The sequence below is a fragment of the Lolium perenne genome, chromosome 5, assembly GCF_019359855.2.
Source record: "Lolium perenne isolate Kyuss_39 chromosome 5, Kyuss_2.0, whole genome shotgun sequence".
Taxonomy (NCBI): domain Eukaryota; kingdom Viridiplantae; phylum Streptophyta; class Magnoliopsida; order Poales; family Poaceae; genus Lolium; species Lolium perenne.
The window spans coordinates 249,845,597-249,870,855 of record NC_067248.2 but is presented as its reverse complement, the minus strand read 5'-3'; the positions used below and the strand labels follow the sequence as shown (position 1 = coordinate 249,870,855).

The 25,259-nt window shown below is 39.6% G+C and overlaps 1 protein-coding gene across 1 annotated transcript; it reads right to left on the bottom strand.

Moving 5' to 3' along the window:
• Positions 1 to 18,879: 18,879 nt before the first annotated feature.
• On the bottom strand, positions 18,880 to 24,966 carry LOC127302637 (E3 ubiquitin ligase BIG BROTHER-related). Its single transcript, XM_051333145.2, has 7 exons — positions 24,646 to 24,966; positions 24,150 to 24,555; positions 24,025 to 24,068; positions 23,098 to 23,139; positions 22,889 to 23,010; positions 22,681 to 22,789; positions 18,880 to 19,132 (listed from the first exon to the last, which is right to left on the bottom strand). The coding sequence occupies exons 1-7, from the start codon at positions 24,865 to 24,867 to the stop codon at positions 19,079 to 19,081; spliced, it is 999 nt and encodes a 332-aa protein (XP_051189105.1). The 5' UTR covers positions 24,868 to 24,966; the 3' UTR covers positions 18,880 to 19,078.
• Positions 24,967 to 25,259: the final 293 nt, after the last annotated feature.

Below are 25,259 nucleotides of genomic sequence, written 5' to 3'. Positions count from 1 at the left end.
GAAGAGTCGATAAATGTAATACGTACAAGAAGCATCATATTAATTCACACAATACATTCTAGTGAACAACTTCCTCATATAACTCAACTTGAAACAAGTAGAGGGAAATCACAAATAAAGGTGCATAGGAAATCATAATTGGTGATGGCAAACTTCGTTCTTGGTCAAAGAACAATTAACATATTGTACTTATCTTTCGAGTAGAGCCCTTTATATTAGAGCTTATATGGCAAAACTTACATGCTCAATCATAACAATCTCCAAATAATCATTGATAACCTTCAAAGTCATATTCATTCAGATAAAGTTTGTACTAAACAAAGAATAAAAGACATGATTAAATAGATCACAATATAAATGGTTGGATCACAACAACTCAATTGCTTGCTTAAGATAGAGGGAAATAGGTTTACTGACTCAACATAAAAGTAAAAGATAGGCCCTTCGCAGAGGGAAGCAGGGATTAAATCATGTGCTAGAGCTTTTTAAGTTTTGAAATCATATAGAGGGCATAAAAGTATAGTTTTGAGAGGTGTTTGTTGTTGTCAACGAATGGTAGTGGGCACTCTAACCCCCTTGTCAAACAGACTTTCAAAGAGCGGCTCCCATGAAGGACGTTATCTCTACCAGCAAGATAGATCATCCCTTTTCTCTTTTGTTTACACATGTACTTTAGTTTTATTTATGGATGACACTCCTCCCAACCTTTGCTTACACAAGCCATGGCTAACCGAATCCTCGGGTGCCTTCCAACATTTCACATACCATGGAGGAGTGTCTATTGCAAAATTAAGTTGCTTACTGATGAATCAGGGCAAAACATGTGAAGAGAATTATTAATGAAAGTTAATTAATTGGGGCTGGGAACCCCGTTGCCAGCTATTTTTGCAAAATTATTGGATAAGCGGATGTGCCACTAGTCCATTGGTGAAAGTCTGCCCAACAAGATTTGAAAGATAAAACACCACATATTTCCTCATGAGCTATAAAACATTGACACAAATAAGAGATACTAACTTTTTGAATTGTTTAAAGGTAGCACATGAAGTATTTACTCTGAATGGCAGAGAAATACCACATATTAGGTAGTTATGGTGGACACTGATGGCATAGGTTTGGTTTAAGGTTTTGGATGCACGAGAAGCATTCCCTCTCAATGCAGGTCTTTGGATAGCAAGGTTGGTTAGCAAGCATAAGAGTTGAGGGAAACAAACAAATATACATGTGATAGAAACAATCATGCATATTCCTTGTAGGCACAAATAATTTTAACTTCAGAATACTAAACTTATTAGCTAACAAGAAAGAAAGATAAAGAAATAATATATCTACATGTATTTCCCTCTTTTCTACTTAAGCCCCAAAGTATTGTTGTTGTTGACCAATGCTAAGTTTGCCAAAACCAAATAGATTTACTTGATGCTCCCAAAGTGATACCAATATTAACAACAAGATCAATCATATAACATAAACTGCAAACTAAAATAAGGTGTGCAAAATGTAAATGATAAAACTTCTCATTAATATTCCATAACGATAACTCACACCAAGGGATACATAGATAACCAACTAAAAGAGAGATACTTCCACACTACAAACCATCTTATATGATAACTTCCCTACTCATGATATGACACTACTTGATAGTAAAAAGGTAAAAGATAGTGATGATGTGATACCGCGGCACTCCCCCAAGCTTGGAACAAACCAAGGGGGTGCCAATACCAATGATGAATTACTCCTTCAGCGGTGGTGATGAATTCTTCCCGTCATCAGACTTCCAAGGAAGAGGCTCTCCATCAACAAACGACATCTTGGTCTCAGGAATCCTGAAACTGGCAGCATAGCTTATGTGTTTAAACCTGTTTTCATACTCACAGTTTTGATTCTGAACATCATAAAGTTGAGCTTGGAGTTTGTTGGTAGTGTTGTGAAGCGAGAGGATATCGTCCCATAGCTTTGCACTCTCCTTCTTATGTTCATCAATAAGTTCAGACACAATTTTGTGGAAGATGTCCACTTCACGCTCAGCCATCTTCTTGTAGTTGAAGACCTCTTGTTCTAGTTTCTCCATCCTGTCCTCCAAACTTCCTTCTCCTTTAGGACCCCGGACATCTTCAATCTGCAACTCTCCATCTATGAGCAGCAATTCCTTGGGGTGCATCTTCAGCTCGTTCATGTACGGGTTGACGACGTTCTCAAAGAAGCTGTCCTTCGGAGTTCCCGACGAAGACATGGTGGCTCTAGATCTGAAAACAGTACCTTGCAGAAAATAGCTCGAGACAAAACACGACGAGAAAACGATATACGGACCTCGAGGGGTCTAGGGGATTATATAGCAAAAAATTTCACGACAAAAGGAAAGTACCAGGTCGAACCGGAGTGGAAAAGGGACTCCGAGAAGCCGTCCCCATAGGGCGGCGCGGCCAAGGTGGGGCCCGCGCCCCCACGTGGGGACGCGCCCTCGTGCGTCTCCTCCGCTCCGATTCGATCTCGTAATTTTTCATATTTTCTTAAAATAGCAAAAACATTGTTCGGAAAGTTAAACGCGGACTTTTTATTACCAGAACTGTTACCTATTTGAAGTCGAACTCTGCAGAACTATCAATTTGATCCTTGATGAAAGTTTCCGGAGTTATCACTTGAATAACATCAACATCTTCATTATAAGAATCTCCAGAAATATAATGCTTGAGTCTTTGTCCATTCACCACTTGTGTGGCATCACCTTTCAGCGAACCAATTTTTATTGCCCCTGAACGATACACCTCCACAATGACATATGGTCCTTCCCATTTTGAGAGTAATTTCCCTGCAAAAAATCTGAGACGAGACCGATACAATAGGACTTTATCTCCAACATTAAATTCTCTTTTGATAATTCTTCTATCATGCCATTTCTTAACTTTCTCCTTAAAAAGTTTAGCATTTTCATAAGCTTCACTTCTCCACTCATCTAGAGAACTCAATTGTAGCAACCTTTTCTTACCGGCAAGTTTAGGATCTTTATTAAGTTCTCTTACAACCCAATAAGCTTTGTGCTCTAGTTCTAAAGTTAAATGACAAGCTTTTCCATAAACCATTTTATAAGGAGACATACCCATAGGATTTTTATAAGCAGTTCTATAAGCCCATAGTGCTTCCTCCAACTTACTAGCCCAATTTTTCCTAGATTTATTAACAGTCTTTTGCAAGATAGATTTAATTTTCTCTATTTGATAATTCTACTTGTCCACTAGTTTGAGGATGATAAGCGGAAGAAATCCTATGATTAATACCATATTTAGCAAGAGTTTTTCTAAATCCACCATGAGTAAAATGAGAACCTCCATCAGTCATAAGATATCTAGGTACTCCAAATCTAGGAAAAATAACATCTAAAAGCATTCTTAAAGGGGTCTCACCATCAATACTTTTTGTGGGTATGGCTTCCACCCATTTAGTAACATAATCAATAGCAACAAGTATATGAGTGTTACTTTCTGAAGAAGGGAAAGGACCCATGAAGTCAAATCCCCAACAATCAAATGGTTCAATAACAAGAGTGTAATTCATAGGCATTTCATTGCGTCTAGAGATATTACCAACTCTTTGACATTCATCACAAGATAAAATAAACTTTCTTGCATCTTTAAAGAGAGTTGGCCAATAAAAACCTGACTGTAGAACCTTTTGCGCGGTTCTATCTCCGGCGTGATGTCCTCCATAAACACTACCATGACACTTACTCAATATCTCTTGTTGTTCATATTCGGGAACACATCTTCGCATAATACCATCCACTCCTTCTTTATATAAGTGTGGGTCATCCCAAAAATAATGCCTCAAGTCATAAAAGAATTTCCTCCTTTGCTGAGCTGAAAAGGTTGGAGGCAAGTACTTCGAAACAATAAAGTTAGCATAATCAGGATACCAAGGACTATCTCGCGAGCTCACCTTTATTACAGCCAATTGTTCATTTGGAAAACTATCATTAACAGGAACAGGATCATAAACAATATTTTCCAATCTAGACAAATTATCAGCAACAGGATTATTAGCACCTTTCCTATCTATAATATGTAAATCAAATTCTTGCAAAAGAAGCACCCATCTAATAAGCCTTGGCTTAGCATCTTTCTTTTCCATAAGGTACCTAATTGCAGCATGATCAGTATGAATTGTGACTTTTGAATCAACAATATAAGGTCTAAACTTGTCACAAGCAAAAACCACAGCTAATAATTCTTTTTCAATTGTAGCATAATTTCTTTGAGCAGCATCAAGAGTTTTACTAGCATAATGAATAACATTCAATTTTTTATCTACTCGCTGTCCAAGAACAACACCTACAGCAAAATCACTAGCATCACACATAATTTCAAAAGGTAAATTCCAATCAGGAGGTTCAACTACAGGAGCAGTTGTTAAGGCTTTCTTTAGAGTTTCAAAAGCTTCCTTACAATCATCATCAAAAACAAAAGGTACATCTTTTTGAAGAAGATTAGTAAGAGGCTTTGAAATTTTAGAGAAATCTTTAATAAATCTCCTATAAAAACCAGCATGACCAAGAACACTACGAATACCTTTAACATCCCTAGGATAGGGCATCTTCTCAATTGCTTCAACCTTAGCTCTATCAACTTCAATACCTCTCTCAGAAATTTTATGTCCCAATACAATTCATTCATTAACCATAAAGTGGCATTTCTCCCAATTAAGAACAAGGTTAGTTTCTTCACATCTCTGCAAAACTTTATCAAGGTTTTGCAAACAATTCTCAAAAGAATTCCCATAGACAGAAAAATCATCCATGAATACCTCTACAATCTTTTCACAAAAGCCATGAAAAATAGCAGACATGCATCTTTGAAAAGTAGCAGGAGCATTACATAAACCAAAAGGCATACACCTATAAGCATAAGTTCCATAGGGACAAGTGAAAGTGGTTTTCTCTTGATCTTTAGTTTTAACAGCAATTTGTGAAAACCCAGAATAACCATCAAGAAAACAGAAATGAGTATTTTTAGACAATCTTTCTAGCATTTGATCAATAAAAGGTAAAGGGTAATGATCTTTCTTAGTAACTTTATTAAATTTTCGATAATCAATGCACATTCTATACCCTACAACTACTCTTTGAGGGATGAGCTCATCATTATCATTAGGTACAACAGTTATTCCTCCTTTCTTAGGAACACAATGCACGGGACTAACCCATCTACTATCAGCAATAGGATATATAATACCAGCTTCAAGAAGTTTTAATACCTCATTCCTTACCACATCCTTCATTTTAGGAATTAGACGACGCTGATGTTCAACAACAGGCTTTGCATCATCTTCCATGTTGATGGCATGTTGGCAAATAGAGGGAGAAATCCCCTTCAAGTCATCAAGAGTGTAGCCAATAGCTCCTCGGTGTTTCTTCAATATTTCCAATAACCTTTCTTCCTCAGAATCTGAAAGCTTAGCACTAATAATAACAGGATATGTTTTCTTATCATCAATATAAGCATACTTAAGATTATCAGGCAACAGTTTTAAATCAAAAACAGGATCTTCCTTTGGTGGTGGTGTTGTACCTAGATCTTCAACCGATAAGTCATGTTTAAGAATAGGTTGACGAAGGAAAATTTCATCAAGCTCATTCCTTTCTTCCCTAAAGACTTCACTCTCATGATCCTCCAAATGTTCCTGCAAAGGATTATTAGGAGCAAGAGCAATAGATGCAAGCTGTTCAACTCTAAAATCATTATTAGGCAATTCAGCTTCATGAGGAACTTTGGCAAATTTAGAGAAATTAAACTCATAAGATTCACCAGCAAATTTAGTCACAATTTTCTCTTTCTTGCAATCTATAATAGCTCCACAAGTATTTAGAAAAGGTCTACCAAAAATGATAGGACAATACTTACTAGCAGCAGAACCAAGTACCAAAAAGTCAGCAGGATATTTAATCTTACCACATAGAACTTCCACATCTCGAACAATACCAATAGGAGAGATAGTCTCTCTATTAGCTAGCCGAATAACCACATCAATATCTTCAAGTTCACAAGTTATTGTGACCATCCCTCATCGGTTGCCCGCGGGACCCTTCCTTGTAAAGCTCATAAGGAATGGCACTAATACTTGCACCAATATCACATAAACCATAATAACAATGATCACCAATTCTAACAGAGAGCATAGGAACACTGGCTTTCCTAGATTTACTAGGATGTGAAACAATATTAGAAGCATCTTCACAGAAAATGATGTGACCATCTTCTACATTTTCAGTCACAAGGTCTTTAACTATTGCCACAGCAGGTTCAACATTTATTTGTTCCTCAGGTTCTATAGGTTTATTTGCACTTTTGTTAACCACACTAGTTATAACAGAATACTCCTTCATTCTAGTAGGAAAAGGGGTTTTCTCAATATAAGCTTCAGGAAGAATGTGATCAACAGTTTTAACTTCAATATATTTACCTATAGGTGAATCAGTTTTATCTTTGTAAGGTTCATGATACTTATTAAAATTCTTCCTAGGCAATTCAAAATGAGAGGCAAAAGCTTTATAAAAATTTGCAACAACTTGGGAGTCAAGACCATAAATAGCACTCATATTACGAAATTTATCAGTATCCATAAAAGTTTCAATGCATTCATAATCATAATTTATACCCGACTCTCTATCTTTGTCGTTCTCCCATCCTTCAGTATTCTCCTGAATCCGATCAAGAAGGTCTCATTAAACACTTCTTTGTTGCATGTGAATGATCCAGAACAAGTAGTATCCAGCAAGGTTTTATCTTGAAAAGAAAGTCTTGCATAGAAATTATCAATGATGATATTACCAGGAAGCTCATGAATGGGGCATTTGAGAATTAAAGACTTCAATCTCCCCCATGCTTGGGCAATACTCTCTCCATCATGAGGCCAGAAATTATATATGCGGTTTCGTTCCTTGTGAATTTCACTTGGAGGATAGAATTTGGAATAAAATAGAGGCACAATATCCTTCCAATCAAGAGAATTCTCATTCTTCAGCAATTTATACCAATGAGCCGCTTTACCAGACAACAACATAGAGAATAGTTTCTTCCTAACTTCATCCATAGAAATACCTGCACACTTTAATAACCGCATAATTCATGTAAAAACAGTAAATGATCTCCAGGATGGACAGTTCCATCCCCTTCATAGCGGTTATCCACAACACGTTCAATAATTTTCATAGGTATTTTATATGGAACCTCTTTCTCACCTAGCGCCTCATCCACTACCTTTGCATTAGTAGTAGATTTTCCAAATAGGAATTCAAGAGAAGATCTCTCCATAATGAATTATGGCAGCAGGCAGAGATAAAAACAGCACGTACAGTAAAAATTTTCCTTACCAATTCCACTTACCAATAGCGCTTCACTCCCCGGCAACGGCGCCAGAAAATAGTCTTGATGACCCACAAGTATAGGGGGTGTATCGTAGTACTTTCGATAAATAAGAGTGTCGAACACAATGAGGAGTAGAAGGTGTTGACAAGCAGTTTCGATGAAGGATTCACTGTAAATGCTCACAGACAAGTATTCAAGGGGTTTTGGTATAGCAGATAAATAAAATACAAGTAAGTAAAATGTGAGAGTAATAATTGCAGCGAGTGGCCCAATCCTTTTTAGCACAAAGGACAAGCCGGTTTGTTTACTTATGATGACCAAACGTTCTTGAGGATACACGGGAATTTAGTCTAGTGATTTCGCTTCATATAGTTGATTAATCTTCATTGTTTTGATAAGTGTTGTGTGGGTGAACCTATGCTAATGCACCGCCCTTCCTAGGACTAATACATACTTGTGATTAAACCCCTTGCAAGCATCCGCAAATACAAGAAAGTAATTAAGATAAATCTAACCACAGCCTTAAACTCTGAGATCATGCTATCCCTCATGCATCGATATACCAACGGGGGTTCAGGTTGCTGTCACAACGGCAACCCCACAATTAGCAAACGAATACAAGATGCATTCACCTAGGCCCATAAAGGTGAAGTATCATGTAGTCGATGTTCACATGACACCACTAGAAGAATAACACCACAACTTAAACATCAAACCATTAAATATTACTCAACATAGTTCACTACTAACATTTAGACTTCACCCATGTCCTCAAGAACTAAACGAACTACTCACAAGACATCATATGGAACATGATCAGAGGTGATATGATGATGGATAACAATCTGAACATAAACCTTAATTCAACGATTTCACTCAATAGCATCAATAACAAGGAGTAATCAACACCAGGAGAGTTTCCCCTATGAAATAATCAAGATTCAACCCTAGATGTTACAGTGGAGACGAGGTGCAGCGGTGGAGATGACGGTGTCGGTGGTGGAGATGATGATGATGATAATCCCAATGAAGTCCAGCTCGATGACGGTGACGATGGCAACGATTTCCCCCTCCGAGAGGGAATTTCCACGGCAGATTTCAGCCTGCCGGAGAGCTCTTTTCTCTCTGGTGTTTTCCACCCCGCAGAGGCGGCTGTGTCTATTCTCGATCGTCCTCCGCACCTTAGGGTTTCGGGTAGATGAAGTACGCGAAAGGGAGATGGCCGAGGGGGGTCGTGGGCCCCCTCCCCACGTGGCAGCGCGCCTGGCCTGGTGGCCGCGCCGGCCTATGGGGAGGGCCCACGGCGGCCCTCCTCGGCCTCTCCTTTTGGCTGGCTCCTTCTTTTGGAAAAATAAGAACTTTGGTATATTTTCCGTCAATTGTTGATCTTCAGAAATATTGTATCCTGATGGTGCTTTTTCCAGCAGAATCCTGACTCCGGTGAGTAATTCTTCAATAATCATGAAACATGCAAAATAGGTGAAATAACATAAGTATCATCTCTAATTATGAAATATATCAATGAATAACAGTAAATTATGATATAAAATAGTGATGTAAAATGGACGTATCAACTCACCCCAAGCTTAGACCTCGCTTGTCCCCAAGCGAAACTGAACTCAGTAAACACGACCACATGTTTATGGAGTGAAGAGTCGATAAATGTAATACGGACAAGAAGCATCATATTAATTCACACAATACATTCTAGTGAACAACTTCCTCATATAACTCAACTTGAAACAAGTAGAGGGAAATCACAAATAAAGGTGCATAGGAAATCATAATTGGTGATGGCAAACTTCGTTCTTGGTCAAAGAACAATTAACAGATTGTACTTATCTTTCGAGTAGAGCCCTTTATATTAGAGCTTATATGGCAAAACTTACATGCTCAATCATAACAATCTCCTCATAATCATTGATAACCTTCAAAGTCATATTCATTCAGATAAAGTTTGTACTAAACAAGGAAGAATAAAAGACATGATTAAATAGATCACAATATAAATGGTTGGATCACAACAACTCAATTGCTTGCTTAAGATAGAGGGAAATAGGTTTACTGACTCAACATAAAAGTAAAAGATAGGCCCTTCGCAGAGGGAAGCAGGGATTAAATCATGTGCTAGAGCTTTTTAAGTTTTGAAATCATATAGAGGGCATAAAAGTATAGTTTTGAGAGGTGTTTGTTGTTGTCAACGAATGGTAGTGAGCACTCTAACCCCCTTGTCAAACAGACTTTCAAAGAGCGGCTCCCATGAAGGACGTTATCTCTACCAGCAAGGTAGATCATCCCTTTTCTCTTTTGTTTACACATGTACTTTAGTTTTATTTATGGATGACACTCCTCCCAACCTTTGCTTACACAAGCCATGGCTAACCGAATCGTCGGGTGCCTTCCAACATTTCACATACCATGGAGGAGTGTCTATTGCAAAATTAAGTTGCTTACTAATGAATCAGGGCAAAACATGTGAAGAGAATTATTAATGAAATTTAATTAATTGGGACTGGGAACCCCGTTGCCAGCTATGTTTGCAAAATTATTGGATAAGCGGATGTGCCACTAGTCCATTGGTGAAAGTCTGCCCAACAAGATTTGAAAGATAAAACACCACATATTTCCTCATGAGCTATAAAACATTGACACAAATAAGAGATACTAACTTTTTGAATTGTTTAAAGGTAGCACATGAAGTATTTACTTGGAATGGCAGAGAAATACCACATAGTAGGTAGTTATGGTGGACACTGATGGCATAGGTTTGGTTTAAGGTTTTGGATGCACGAGAAGCATTCCCTCTCAATACAGGTCTTTGGATAGCAAGGTTGGTTAGCAAGCATAAGAGTTGAGGGAAACAAACAAATATACATGTGATAGAAACAATCATGCATCTTCCTTGTAGGCACAAATAATTTTAGCTTCAGAATACTAACCTTATTAGCTAACAAGAAACAAAGATAAAGAAATAATATATCTACATGTATTTCCCTCTTTTCTACTTAAGCCCCAAAGTATTGTTGCTATTGACCAATGCTAAGTTTGCCAAAACCAAATAGATTTACTTGATGCTCCCAAAGTGATACCAATACTAACAACAAGATCAATCATATAACATAAACTGCAAACTAAAATAAGGTGTGCAAAATGTAAATGATAAAACTTCTCATTAATATTCCATAACGATAACTCACACCAAGGGATACATAGATAACCAACTAAAAGAGAGATACTTCCACACTGCAAACCATCTTATATGATAACTTCCCTACTCATGATATGACACTACTTGACAGTAAAAAGGTAAACGATAGTGATGATGTGATACCGCGGCACTCCCCCAAGCTTGGAAAATACCAAGGGGGTGCCAATACCAATGATGAATTACTCCTTCAGCGGCGGTGAGGAATTCTTCCCATCATCAGACTTCCAAGGAAGAGGCTCTCCATCAACAAACGACATCTTGGTCTCAGGAATCCTGAAACTGGCAGCATAGCTTATGTGTTTAAACCTGTTTTCATATTTTTTTATACTCACAGTTTTGATTCTGAACATCATAAAGTTGAGCTTGGAGTTTGTTGGTAGTGTTGTGAAGCGAGAGGATATCGTCCCACAGCTTTGCACTCTCCTTCTTGTGTTCATCAATAAGTTCAGACACAATTTTGTGGAAGATGTCCACTTCACGCTCAGCCATCTTCTTGTAGTTGAAGACCTCTTGTTATAGTTTCTCCATCCTGTCCTCCAAACTTCCTTCTCCTTTAGGACCCCGGACATCTTCAATCTGCAACTCTCCATCTACGAGCAGCAATTCCTTGGGGTGCATCTTCAGCTCGTTCATGTACGAGTTGATGACGTTCTCAAAGAAGCTGTCCTTCGGAGTTCCCGACGAAGACATGGTGGCTCTAGATCTGAAAACAGTACCTGGCAGAAAACAGCTCGAGACAAAATACGACGAGAAAACGATATACGGACCTCGAGGGGTCTGGGGGATTATATAGCAAAAAATTTCACGACAGAAGGAAAGTACCAGGTCGAACCAGAGTGGAAAAGGGACTCCGAGGAGCCGTCCCCATAGGGCGGCGCGGCCAAGGTGGGGCTCGCGCTCCCATGTGGGGACGCGCCCTCGTGCATCTCCTCCGCTCCGATTCGATCTCGTAATTTTTCATATTTTCTAAAAATAGCAAAAACATTGTTCGGAAAGTTAAACGCGGACTTTTTATTACCAGAACTGTTACCTATTCAAAGTCGAACTCTGCAGAACTATCAATTTGATCCTTGATGAAACTTTACAGAGTCATCACTTGAATAACATCAACATCTTCGTTATAAGAATCTCCAGAAATATAATGCTTGAGTCTTTGTCCATTCACCACTTGTGTGGCATCACCTTTCAGCGAACCAATTTTTATTGCCCCTAAACGATACACCTCCACAATGACATATGGTCCTTCCCATTTTGAGAGTAATTTCCCTGCAAAAAATCTGAGACGAGACCTATACAATAGGACTTTATCTCCAACATTAAATTCTCTTTTGATAATTCTTCTATCATGCCATTTCTTAACTTTCTCCTTAAAAAGTTTAGCATTTTCATAAGCTTCACTTCTCCACTCATCAAGAGAACTCAATTGTAGAAACCTTTTCTTACCAGCAAGTTTAGGATCTTTATTAAGTTCTCTTACAGCCCAATAAGCTTTGTGCTCTTGTTCTAAAGGTAAATGACAAGCTTTTCCAAAACCATTTTATAAGGAGACATACCCATAGGATTTTTATAAGCGGTTCTATAAGCCCATAGTGCTTCCTTCATCTTACAAGCCCAATTTTTCCTAGATTTATTAACAGTCTTTTGCAAGATAGATTTAATTTCTCTTTTTTATAATTCTACTTGTCCACTAGTTTGAGGATGATAAGCGGAAGCAATCCTATGATTAATACCATATTTAGCAAGAGTTTTTCTAAAACCACCATGAATAAAATGAGAACCTCCATCAGTCATAAGATATCTAGGTACTCCAAATCTATGAAAAATAACATCTAAAAGCATTCTTAAAGAGGTCTCACCATCAACACTTTTTGTGGGTATGGCTTCCACCCATTTAGTAACATAATCAATGGCAACAAGTATATGAGTGTTACTTTCTGAAGAAGGGAAAGGACCCATGAAGTCAAATCCCCAACAATCAAATGGTTCAATAACAAGAGTGTAATTCATAGGCATTTCATTGCGTCTAGAGATATTACCAACTCTTTGACATTCATCACAAGATAAAATAAACTTTCTTGCATCTTTAAAGAGAGTTGGCCAATAAAAACCTGACTGTAGAACCTTTTGCGCGGTTCTATCTCCGGCGTGATGTCCTCCATAAACACTACCATGACACTTACTCAATATCTCTTGTTGTTCATATTTGGGAACACATCTTCGCATAATACCATCCACTCCTTCTTTATATAAGTGTGGGTCATCCCAAAAATAATGCCTCAAGTCATAAAATAATTTCCTCCTTTGCTGAGCTGAAAAGGTTGGAGGCAAGTACTTCGAAACAATAAAGTTAGCATAATCAGCATACCAAGGACTATCTCGCGAGCTCACCTTTATTACAGCCAATTGTTCATTTCGAAAACTATCATTAACAGGAACATGATCATAAACAATATTTTCCAATCTAGACAAATTATCAGCAACAGGATTATCAGCACCTTTCCTATCTATAATATGTAAATCAAATTCTTGCAAAAGAAGCACCCATCTAATAAGCCTTGGCTTAGCATAATTTCTTTGAGCAGCATCAAGAGTTTTACTAGCATAATGAATAACATTCAATTTTTTATCTACTCGCTGTCCAAGAACAGCACCTACAGCAAAATCACTAGCATCACACATAATTTCAAAAGGTAAATTCCAATCAAGAGGTTCAACTACAAGAGCAGTTGTTAAGGCTTTCTTTAGAGTTTCAAAAGCTTCCTTACAATCATCAAAAACAAAAGGTACATCTTTTTGAAGAAGATTAGTAAGAGGCTTTGAAATTTTAGAGAAATCTTTAATAAATCTCCTATAAAAAATAGCATGACCAAGAACACTACGAATACCTTTAACATCCCTAGGATAGGGCATCTTCTCAATTGCTTCAACCTTAGCTCTATCAACTTCAATACCTCTCTCAGAAATTTTATGTCCCAATACAATTCCTTCATTAACCATAAAGTGGCATTTCTCCCAATTAAGAACAAGGTTAGTTTCTTCACATCTCTGCAAAACTTTATCAAGGTTTCGCAAACAATTATCAAAAGAATTCCCATAGACAGAAAAATCATCCATGAATACCTCTACAATCTTTTCACAAAAGCCATGAAAAATAGCAGACATGCATCTTTGAAAAGTAGCAGGAGCATTACATAAACCAAAAGGCATACGCCTATAAGCATAAGTTCCATAGGGACAAGTGAAAGTGGTTTTTTCTTGATCTTTAGTTTTAACAGCAATTTGTGAAAACCCAGAATAACCATCAAGAAAACAGAAATGAGTATTTGTCGACAATCTTTCTAGCATTTGATCAATAAAAGATAAATGGTAATGATTTTTCTTAGTAACTTTATTAACTTTTCGATAATCAATGCACATTCTATACCCTACAACTACTCTTTGAGGGATGAGCTCATCATTATCATTAGGTACAACAGTTATTCCTCCTTTCTTAGGAACACAATGCACGGGACTAACCCATCTACTATCAGCAATAGGATATATAATACCAGCTTCAAGAAGTTTTAATACCTCATTCCTTACCACATCCTTCATCTTAGGAATTAGACGATGCTGATGTTCAACAACAGGATTTGCATCATCTTCCATGTTGATGGCATGTTGGCAAATAGAGGGAGAAATCCCCTTCAAGTCATCAAGAGTGTAGCCAATAGCTCCTCGGTGTTTCTTCAATATTTTCAATAACCTTTCTTCCTCAAAATCTGAAAGCTTAGCACTAATAATAACAGGATATGTTTTCTAATCATCAATATAAGCATACTTAAGATTATCAGGCAACGGTTTTAAATCAAAAATAGGATCTTCCTTTGGTGGTGGTGTTGTACCTAGATCTTCAACCGGTAAGTTATGTTTAAGAATAGGTTGACGAAGGAAAATTTCATCAAGCTCATTCCTTTCTTCCCTAAAGACTTCACTCTCATGATCCTCCAAATGTTGCAGCAAAGGATTATTAGGAGCAAGAGCAATAGATGCAAGATGTTCAACTCTAAAATCATTATTAGGCAATTCAGCTTCATGAGGAACTTTGGCAAATTTAGAGAAATTAAACTCATAAGATTCACCAGCAAATTTAGTCACAATTTTCTCTTTCTTGCAATCTATAATAGCTCCACAAGTATTTAGAAAAGGTCTACCAAAAATGATAGGACAAGACTTACTAGCAGCAGAACCAAGTACCAAAAAGTCAGCAGGATATTTAATCTTACCACATAGAACTTCCACATCTCGAACAATACCAATAGGAGAGATAGTCTCTCTATTAGCTAGCCGAATAACCACATCAATATCTTCAAGTTCACAAGAACCAATTTCATGCATGATTTTCTTGTAAAGCTCATAAGGAATGGCACTAATACTTGCACCAATATCACATAAACCATAATAACAATGATCACCAATTCTACAGAGAGCATAGGAACACTGGCTTTCCTAGATTTACTAGGTTGTGAAACAATATTAGAAGCATTTTCACAGAAAATGATGTGACCATCTTCTACATTTTCAGTCACAAGGTCTTTAACTATTGCCACAGCAGGTTCAACATTTATTTGTTCCTCAGGTTCTATAGGTTTCTTTGCACTTTTGTTAACCACACTAGTTATAACGGAATACTCCTTCATTCTAGCAGGAAAAGGGGTTTTCTCAATATAAGCTTCAGGAAGAATGTGATCAACAGTTTTAACTTCAATATATTTACCTATAGGTGAATCAGTTTTATCTTTGTAAGGTTCATGATACTTATTAAAATTCTTCCTAGGCAATTCAAAATGAGAGGCAAAAGCTTTTTAAAAATTTGCAACAACTTGGGAGTCAAGACCATAAGTAGCACCCATATTACGAAATTTATCAGTATCCATAAAAGTTTCAATGCATTCATAATCATAATTTGTACCTGACTCTCTATCTTTATCGTTCTCCCATCTTTCAGTATTCTCCTGAATCCGATCAAGAAGGTCCCATTAAACTCTTCTTTGTTGCGTGTGAATGATCCAGAACAAGTAGTATCCAGCAAGGTTTTATCTTGAAAAGAAAGTCTTGCATAGAAATTATCAATGATGATATTACCAGGAAGCTCATGAATGGGGCATTTGAGCATTAAAGACTCCAATCTCCCCCATGCTTGGGCAATACTCTCTCCATCATGAGGCCAGAAATTATATATGCGGTTTTGGTCCTTATGAATTTCATTTAGAGGATAGAATTTAGAATAAAATAGAGGCACAATATCCTTCCAATCAAGAGAATTCCCATTCTTCAGCAATTTATACCAATGCGCCGCTTTACTAGACAGCGACATAGAGAATAGTTTCTTCCTAACTTCATCCATAGAAATACCTGCACACTTGAATAACCCGCATAATTCATGTAAAAACAGTAAATGATCTCCAGGATTGACAGTTCCATCCCCTTCATAGCGGTTATCCACAACACGTTCAATAATTTTCATAGGTATTTTATATGGAACCTCTTTCTCACCTGGCGCCCCATCCACTACCTTTGCAGTAGTAGTAGATTTTCCAAATAGGAATTCAAGAGAAGATCTCTCCATAATGAATTATGGCAGCAGGCAGAAATAAAAACAGCACGTACAGTAAAAGTTTTCCTTACCAATTCCACTTACCAATAGCGCTTCACTCCCCGGCAACGGCGCCAGAAAATAGTCTTGATGACCCACAAGTATAGGGGGTGTATCGTAGTACTTTCGATAAATAAGAGTGTCGAACCCAACGAGGAGCATAAGGTGTTGACAAGCAGTTTCGATGAAGGATTCACTGTAAATGCTCACAGACAAGTATTCAGGGGGTTTTAGTATAGCAGATAAATAAAATAAAAGTAAGTAAAATGCGAGAGTAATAATTGCAGCGATTGGCCCAATCCTTTTTAGCACAAAGGACAAGCCAGTTTGTTTACTTATGATGACCAAACGTTCTTGAGGACACACGTGAATTTAGTCTAGTGCTTTCGCTTCATATAGTTGATTAATCTTCATTGTTTTGATAAGTGTTGTGTGGGTCAACCTATGCTAATGCACCGCCCTTCCTAGGAATAATACATACTTGTGATTAAACCCCTTGCAGGCATCCGCAAATACAAGAAAGTAATTAAGATAAATCTAACCACAGCCTTAAACTCTGAGATCCTGCTATCCCTCATGCATCGATATACCAACGGGGCTTCAGGTTGCTGTCAGCTAGGGGTGTATTCTACTGGGAAATTTTGGCATGCAACAGAAAGCAGCGGCGGTGACAGGCGGTGGACAGCTGGGGCCCTCCTAGTGCGAGATCGAGCGTAGTAGTGCATGGTTGGTCAGCGCATTTAACATTAAATAAAAAAGCAAATCGACAAAATTCTCAGCGGGGTGCTTTGCGCATAAAATTGATTGCAGGCTACCAATCAACAAGAATGGGATTTGGTTGTACTCTTTCATAAAATACATCACAAGTTTCATAATAGTAACAAAGTACATCGCAAGTTTCTTAATCATAAAAATAACAATACATTTTTCATAATTATAAGCAAATACAATACAAGTTTCATATATCAAAACAAAATTCACCACCAAGGTTCACAACCACAACATGATACAACATAAGGTTCAAAATAATAACAGGATACAGCAGGAATTTAAAAGTTCAAGATACAAACAGGTAAAGAAAATGAGCAACTTATTATGGTAGAAAAAACTAGTAAATTATTATCGATGTTGATGGCTGCTTGGCTACTCAGATGGCTCCTGGCTGGGTGTTGTTGCCACCACCTGGATTGTTTCCACCGTCACCTAGCCTCCGGCGATTAGCTGTGTAAAAATGAAAACATAGTTGGTTAATTTTAAAGATGGAGGAGCTCATGTATGGGTGGTGGTAGAGATTGAGAATGGATTGGTGGTTACCAGCGAGGGCCTCCGCACGAGCCCTAACATATTGCGCGTTGATCCTTTCCATGTTGCGCGCCCTAGCCAGGTCCTCCCATGTTGTCGGCACCCGGGCGGTGCCACGCGTCGCGCCTGCGCTCGAAGACTCTGCTATGGGTACGGTGGTGCGTCGCTGGTTACCTGCGAGGGTGGTCGCGCGTGCCATGTTTGGCGGCCTGGAGAACCACGCCGCTACTTGGGTGGCACGTCGTCTGGCGCCCGCCCTCGAAGACTCCCCTATAGCAAAGGTGCCAGGTCCGTCTCCCCATCCGGAGTTCATGTTGTGCAGCGTGCCAGCGCCGAGGTTGGCCGGCCCTCCGCGAAGCGCCGCGTTGGTGGGGCCCGGAAGGAGCGCGCACCCTTGGTGGCTAGCGATGTTACAGGTAGTCTGATGTCCAAGCAACGCAGCTCCAATGCCTGCGAGCTGGCGAAGCGCGTTGTAGAGGCTAGGGTCGAGGCCGATTAGCTGTCCACGCGGCACCACTCCATTGCCCGCGAGAAGCGGGTTGTGGCTACCAGCGTAAGGACCCGCGGGCTGTCCACGCGGCACAGCTCCGTTTCCCGGAAGAAGGGGAAGCGCGTTTTGTCGGCCAGCGGCATGTCCATGCTGCATGGCTTCGTTGCCCGTGCCGAGGCCGGTAGGTGCAGGCCATCTGGTGCGGCTAGAGTTGCCGACAACATAGCCGACCTGCCTTCCGACCGATAGTTCTCCGCTGCCAATTCTGAGGCGATAAGCGTTGAGGGTGGCAGGATCGGTGCGCTGCAGTATCACCGCACGTAGCGGCGCGGAGACAAGCGGGGCACGAGGTAGGCGGTTGTTGCTCTGCGGCACGGTGAAGCGAGCGAGGGCGCGCTCGAACTGGGAGATGGGCGTGGGGGTGGCTTGGTTTTCCCGCGCACCTCCCATGCTTGGTGGGCCTCCAGAATGGGCCATCAACGTCTCCGGGGATTTTTGGGGTTGGTTTGCGTTTTCGAGACTGGCACTGACTGACTGGGTTGAATTCTGAGACTGGGTTGAATTCTGATTGATTTGAACGGGGGTGGCGGACGGGAGTATTTATATACGATGGAGGGCATTAATTTCACATTTATAACATTATTTTTTTCATATCTTTTTGTTCTAATATTTGGAAGTTATTAATTTCTGCACAATCTTTAGAGAATCTTTATTATCCATATCTTTTCAGATATTCATTAGTGAGAAGTTTTTAATTGGCAATAATAAATATTCCAATATACTCCAGATTGCACCATTAATTGCATACATTAATTTGCATACATTAATGTTATATCTCGGGATGTCCAGTACATTAATGCAATTATAATCATACAGAAGGAGCAAAGAATTGTCCACAATATAATATAACTAGTGTACACCTGTGGATCATAAAACAGCAAGGAAATACAGAGCATTGCGGCAAGGCAAAGAAAGGGCTAGGAGAGAGGCCTGAAGACTAAAAACATATGGGCTAATTTCCTTGTCCTTGCGCAAATTTGGACAAGTTTCTGATGCTTTTTTTTTAACATTACACATGTTGGTCACGCCTGCTTGCTTTCTGAGGTAGAAACTTCTGCGCTACACATAGGACATACCTGCAAATAGTCAAAGATACATTGTCACAACTTCCCAAAACTTGAGAGACCAGCACATCAGATGATGCATCTACAATCCCCTTCAAAAATGTAAGGAAACAGAAGTAGATAAATCCATATTTCTTATTTTAGAAATCATGTATTAAGACAACTTCAATTGCCTCTTTAATTAAGATACATACAACAATAATAGAACAAAGTATACAGCAAGATGCTAATATCATTGAACAAATGTTTTTAGTAAAGTAGCACCAAGTATACAACATGATGCTAATATCATTAAACAAACTTTTTAATAAAGTAGCACCAAGTATACAGCAAGATGCTAATATCATTAAACAAATGTTTTAGTAAAGTAGCACCAAGTATACAACATGATGCTAATACCATTAAGCAATTTTTTTAGTAAAGTAGCACCAAGTATACAGCAAGATGCTAATACCATTAAAGAAATGTTTTTAGTAAAGTAGCACCAAGTATACAACATATATCATTAAACAATTTTTTTAGTAAAGTAGCACCAAGTATACATCATGATGCTAATATCATTAAACAATTTTTTTTAGTACTCCCCCCTTCCAAAAAAAAGCTGCTCACCTTTATCTAGATACAAAGGTACTCCGTATATAGTATCTACAAAAAGTTGAGCTGCATTTTTGGGACGAAAGAAATAGAAGAAATAAAAAAGACATAGATTATCTTTGTAAGATCACATTCACCCTAAACAAATAATGAGGCATTAATGCTTTGTCAGGCCAGAATTTATTTTGTAAGATTACGTTGCAATTTTTGTAGATAAGAATTAAACAAGCATAATAACTCTGTGATGACATTTAAATTGCAGTAAAATAATTACTGTGTACATCCCTTACTATAAAGAAAGGGCGACTACTAAAGGCAATTATTTGGATGTGATTTAAAGGTCACCACACAGTTATTATGTTTATTCAATTCTTACCCTACTAAAACTACAACATGATCTTACAAAATAAATTTTATGCTAACAAAACATTAATGACTCATTATTTGTTTAGTGTAAACGTGATCTTACAAAGATAATCTACATCTTTTTACTTCTACTAAAAACATTTGTTCAATGATATGCCCGACCACAATAACCAGGACTACCCCAGTACCCCTTGTTTGGTTTTTAAGAAGTACCAATGGCAGTAGTAAAAAAACAGAGAAAACAAAAGAAGTTGCTACCCCTTAGGCCGTAGGAATCGAACTTGAGATCTAGCACACTACCGCCATTTGAGGCCCAATACCAATTGGGCTGTGTTGGTTTTGTGATTTAACTATTGAGGTACATATGATATATACAATCAAAGTAAAATTTTACAAAATTAGATTGAACCTAAATGAAATATGATGGTTCGTGTCACTATCCAACCTACAGAGCCGGCCGTCGGACTGGCAAACCATTAAACCAGTCTCTTGACCAGCTCACTCACGGGCCAGTTTTTTAAACCATGTTTATGACACTGAGCAGGCCCGGCCCTGAGCAGGTGCAACCAGTGCGGCTGCACCAGGCCCCAACCTGCTAGGGGCCCTCACCCAGGTACGTCCATGTATGCCGCTTAGGATGGGGCGCCACTCTTCTGTCAAGGTTTTTAACCGCTCTGAGGGAATTAATGAAGGAGGGCATCCTAATTTGTTATTTCCAATAGATCCTTTCTTGGTCTTCCCCTCCTAAATATCTCCCATAGATTAGTCTCTTTTTTTGTTCATCTGATCATTTTGATGCATTCTCCTTCATTCTCCATAGGATTCACTTGAGACTTGAGAGAGATAAAAGTTGGAGAAAGAGATCAAATGCAAGGGGGGAAGGTGATTGGTGGCAGCAGCAGCTAGGAGGCATGCGGCCAGCGCCCAGCGGGCGGCAGCAAAGCAAGGTAGCAGTAGCACTTGGCAGCCAAAAGACAGGACGGCAGTACAAAAAACAACCAGTTAATTTCATCCTTGCTCCAGGTGTTTTGTTGTAACTTCCAGTTTTTTCATGTCCTAATTCTTCTAGTGTCTATGTTTCTACTTTAATGTTAAAATGTGTTATCCAGAAAGTGTATGTGTGCTTGTAAAAAGGGGCAAAAGAACAGATTAATGTTGTGTATGTGTTTCTGAAGTGAATGTGTATTGTCAGCAGTAAGACCATACGTAGTGTTTGAAATTTTGATAGAATTATGTAGAGAGGCTATCTGTGCAAAAGTCCTATCTCAGGCCTCCCCATATTGAAACATAAAAACTCTATAACTATTTGTATACAAGGGGCCCATCCTTTTTGCCTTGCACCGGGCCCCCAATCTCAGGGCCGGCCCTGACACTGAGAAGTTGCTGGGGTAAGGAAAACGTTTTAGAATTGAGATGTCAGAAGAAAAGGAAGAACATGGAGGTTACGGAAGGCCTTGCTTTGGGCTTTGACTGCCGAGGTTCTACTAAAGAATCTGGCCCAGTATTGGAAAGTGATGAATAGTGGCACAGTATAAAGCCATGGGTCCATGTAGCTGCTGTGCTAGCCCAATAAGCAGCACGTTTGGATTAAAACAACATCGCTGCTAGGTAGCATGTGGAAGGGACGAGACTGGACCGGATGGAAATATAATCCAAGCCGAGAATGGGAAATGTAGGTAGAGATTAAGTCTAAATGTAAATAACACAGCTCTAATGGTAAATAAAGGAAATGAATCAATATTTAAGATGCATAATTCAGCGCTGGTAGTTAGCATATTTTTGGGCTATCTACCTACAACATGTGGACTGGTTACCCGAATCACAAAATGTCAGTTCTAGACAATGAGGTTATTAAAGAAACTGTGGCCCAAACAGAGCAAGAAAATGTTCACATGCGCAACAAAGCAGTCACGCTTGCTTACTTCTCTCCATGTGCTATCTTTATTCGACCAAAGCAGGACGAGATAACTGCTTAAAGCTTAAAATAGCACTAGCAACTCCCTTAAACTAGCACTAGCAACTACCTGAACTCTCTTGCAGCCAAATTGGAAGTAGTACTTATGATTATTATGACATACCTCTTTCAGTAGCAGCCAGTACTTATGATATTCTACTTGACTTGGGGAAGTAAATGGAATACATGAAACTGAAAGATAGCTACTGATGGTCTAATACTTTAGGAAGATATTATGCTACAACAAGGCATAGCTCTATAAACAGAGTAAATATAAGGCGCCCTTAAATATCACTGGTCAATGACTTATAACTTTGACTATGATTTGTACTTATAATATGTTCGCAGAATTTGTTTAAATAAGTATGAAATGAAATAGATTTGCAAGAAGAATGCAACGTTACAATTTATACATTCTGAAACCACATGAATTTGTATATATTAGTGGTCAATTTGTGTATTAAATACCGTGCCTTATATTTTGGGACGGAGAGAGTATTTTTTATAAACCATGACCCAACCCAACATTTTCCTTTCAGGTGGACGTGTGATAGCCTAATATGCTTCATACCGTGAAACCATAGGCAGTGCTTATGTATGGGGAATAATCATGTTCTAGATAACCAAGTTGAAAGGGGTAATGTACCTTATTTATTTGAAGCCACTGGTTTATGCACTCAGGATGGTATGAATGCTTGCAGGGAAGTGCGACCAAAGATTCACCATCCTCAAATTCCACGCGGCAAATTACACATCTACCACAATAACGGTATGTTAGCACACAACTTTAATATAATGTATAAATAACATTTATTATATTGGAAGTCTATGATACTAAAACTATTTGCACATACTGCTCAGTGTTGCCATCTTGCACATCCTTTGTCTTGTAAGTTACTGAAGGTAAGGAAGCAAGTGTATCAGCAGAGAGACCTCTGCTTTCTGTACCAACTACTTCGCCCAATGCAACTAGTTCCTAAAACCACGGTTATAACCATTAGCATTGCATCCTGGAACTTAGAGCAGGGTCAGGCACCAGAGGAGCAAAATAAATATAACTTGCCTCATAAGAGTACTCATCTGGATCAACCTCCTGCCATGAATCCTGTGTTTTACAATAACATATCGATTTGTAAATTTTATTCTGTTCGCATTTGGGTGATCTCAAAGAGAAAGTAAAAACACAATACCACTATCTAAAAAAATACATAAGTCTCTGTTTAGAAGTTGGGAGGAATTGGATGTGGCATGGCAAAGTCCTCGAAGAGAACATGGTAAGAGGTATATTTTACCACTTATAGCATACTAGCATGTAGACATAGACTCTTAGCTGCTTTTGGCTTTTACCGCTATATCGGCAAATGATTTTAACTTTCCTAAGGAACAGCAATCAACGGATAAGGAAAGAGGAATAACCGCTCACTTGTAACATCAAGACAGGATTTATTATTGAAGTTCTGGGTTGCAAATATGACAAAGGAGGGCACACTGATGTTGAAACGCCTTCTATCATCATGAAGTTACAAGTTGATAGTTAAATTGCATCAATGATTTTTCCCCTAACCATTATTGAGCATTACAAGTTAAAAAAAATAATGAAGATAGCATGTCAACAAGTTAAAGAAACAACTCCTTCCACATGAAGGTGATAATGAGAGTGCACTGTGCAACTACCATGCTAAAAAAGATTGCTGTCTATGTTAGAAACATGGAAAAGAACGTCGATCTATTTATGTAAAGTAACATGGTATTGACAAAACCAAAATGACTAACAGCATGAATACAAGGTGGCACTAATCATGTTAGCTCCTGCAGACTGGCATATTTTATCTTCAACTGCATTAACGGAACAACCAAGTGCCACGGTGTACATCACAAGCATTGACAAACTAAGTAGAGAGCATAATTTCATTTCATCCAAACTCCAGTGGTTCCAACTTCTGAAGACAAAAACAAGTTCCATCCAAGATACTAAAGAATTAATTACTACCTGCGCATCGTTCACGTGATCCTCTACGTGCTCCACCGCTCGCCCTACAAAGCGAAACCAGAAGTGCATGTGAGCAACCACAGGAAAATGCGAAGAGAGCTGAAGAAACACCCATCCATACTCACACTCGCTGATCCCAGCGAGAGCCAAAAGGCGCGCGGCAACCTCACGCTCCTCGGCATCCTGCAGCGCTCGCGCGTAAGCCTCATCGTCCTCGTACTCTGCAGGGTCTAGCTCTGGCTCCACCTCCTCATCCTCATCGAACCCCTCCTCCTCGTACTCGCTCTCCTCAGAGCCAGAGTCCTCGCCCTCGCCCTCACCCCGGCCCTCGCCCTCAACATCCTCGTCCCCATCACCCTCGGCGCCGGCCGGGTGCTCGTGGTGGTGGACGCGGAGGTGGTGCTCCAGGTCCTCCTCGTAGTCCTCCGCATCCTCGTCGTCGTACTCGTAGCTCCCGGCCTCCGAGCTCCCGTAATCGCTGCCCTCGCCGCCGCCCCCTCCGTTCATCCGCAGCATCATGTACGCCCGCTCCTGCAACACCGATCCAAACGGCATGTTAGTCCCGCGTGCGTCTCGGAAACCCTAGGAACGGCCGGGGCCGCGAGATCTTGTCGCACTTGCCTGATCCTGGAGGACGCGCGCCAGGGCGAGGTCCGCGTCGACCTGGCTGAGGGCCGTGAATGGGCGACGCGCCTCATCGTCGGCCTGGGCGGCCGCCGCCGCAGCAACCGCAGCGGCGTCGTCGTCCGGTCGGGAAGCGGCGGCCGGCGGAGGCTGATTTGGGGTAGGGTTGGGGCCGGCGCCGGGTGTATCGCCGCCACCGCTCCCCTTGGAATCCTCCATGGTTGCGAGATTAGAGGGAAGCGGGTGCCCCGGACTTGGGAACGAAAGGTATTGACAACTTGGGTTAGCCCAGTCGGGTGGCTTGTGCGGAGGAGGACAGACCGGCGTGTTATTTTTTTTATATTTTTTGAACATACGGCGTCTCATAGACTGGGTTTCGAGTTAAACCAGGGTTTGATTGGATCCATCTGTCAGTGAGAGGATGTGCCAGTATTTTCTGGAAAATGTCCAAAATTAAACCTTTAAACTCTTAGGGCATGTGCAATGGTTGATAAGGCTATCTTATCTTAATTCTGCCACGTAATCTTGATATAACAATAAAACATGATGTACAATGGGTTATTTTTTAGTCTTATCTTTAGTAACGAGACATCCTAAATTTGTGGTGAGAG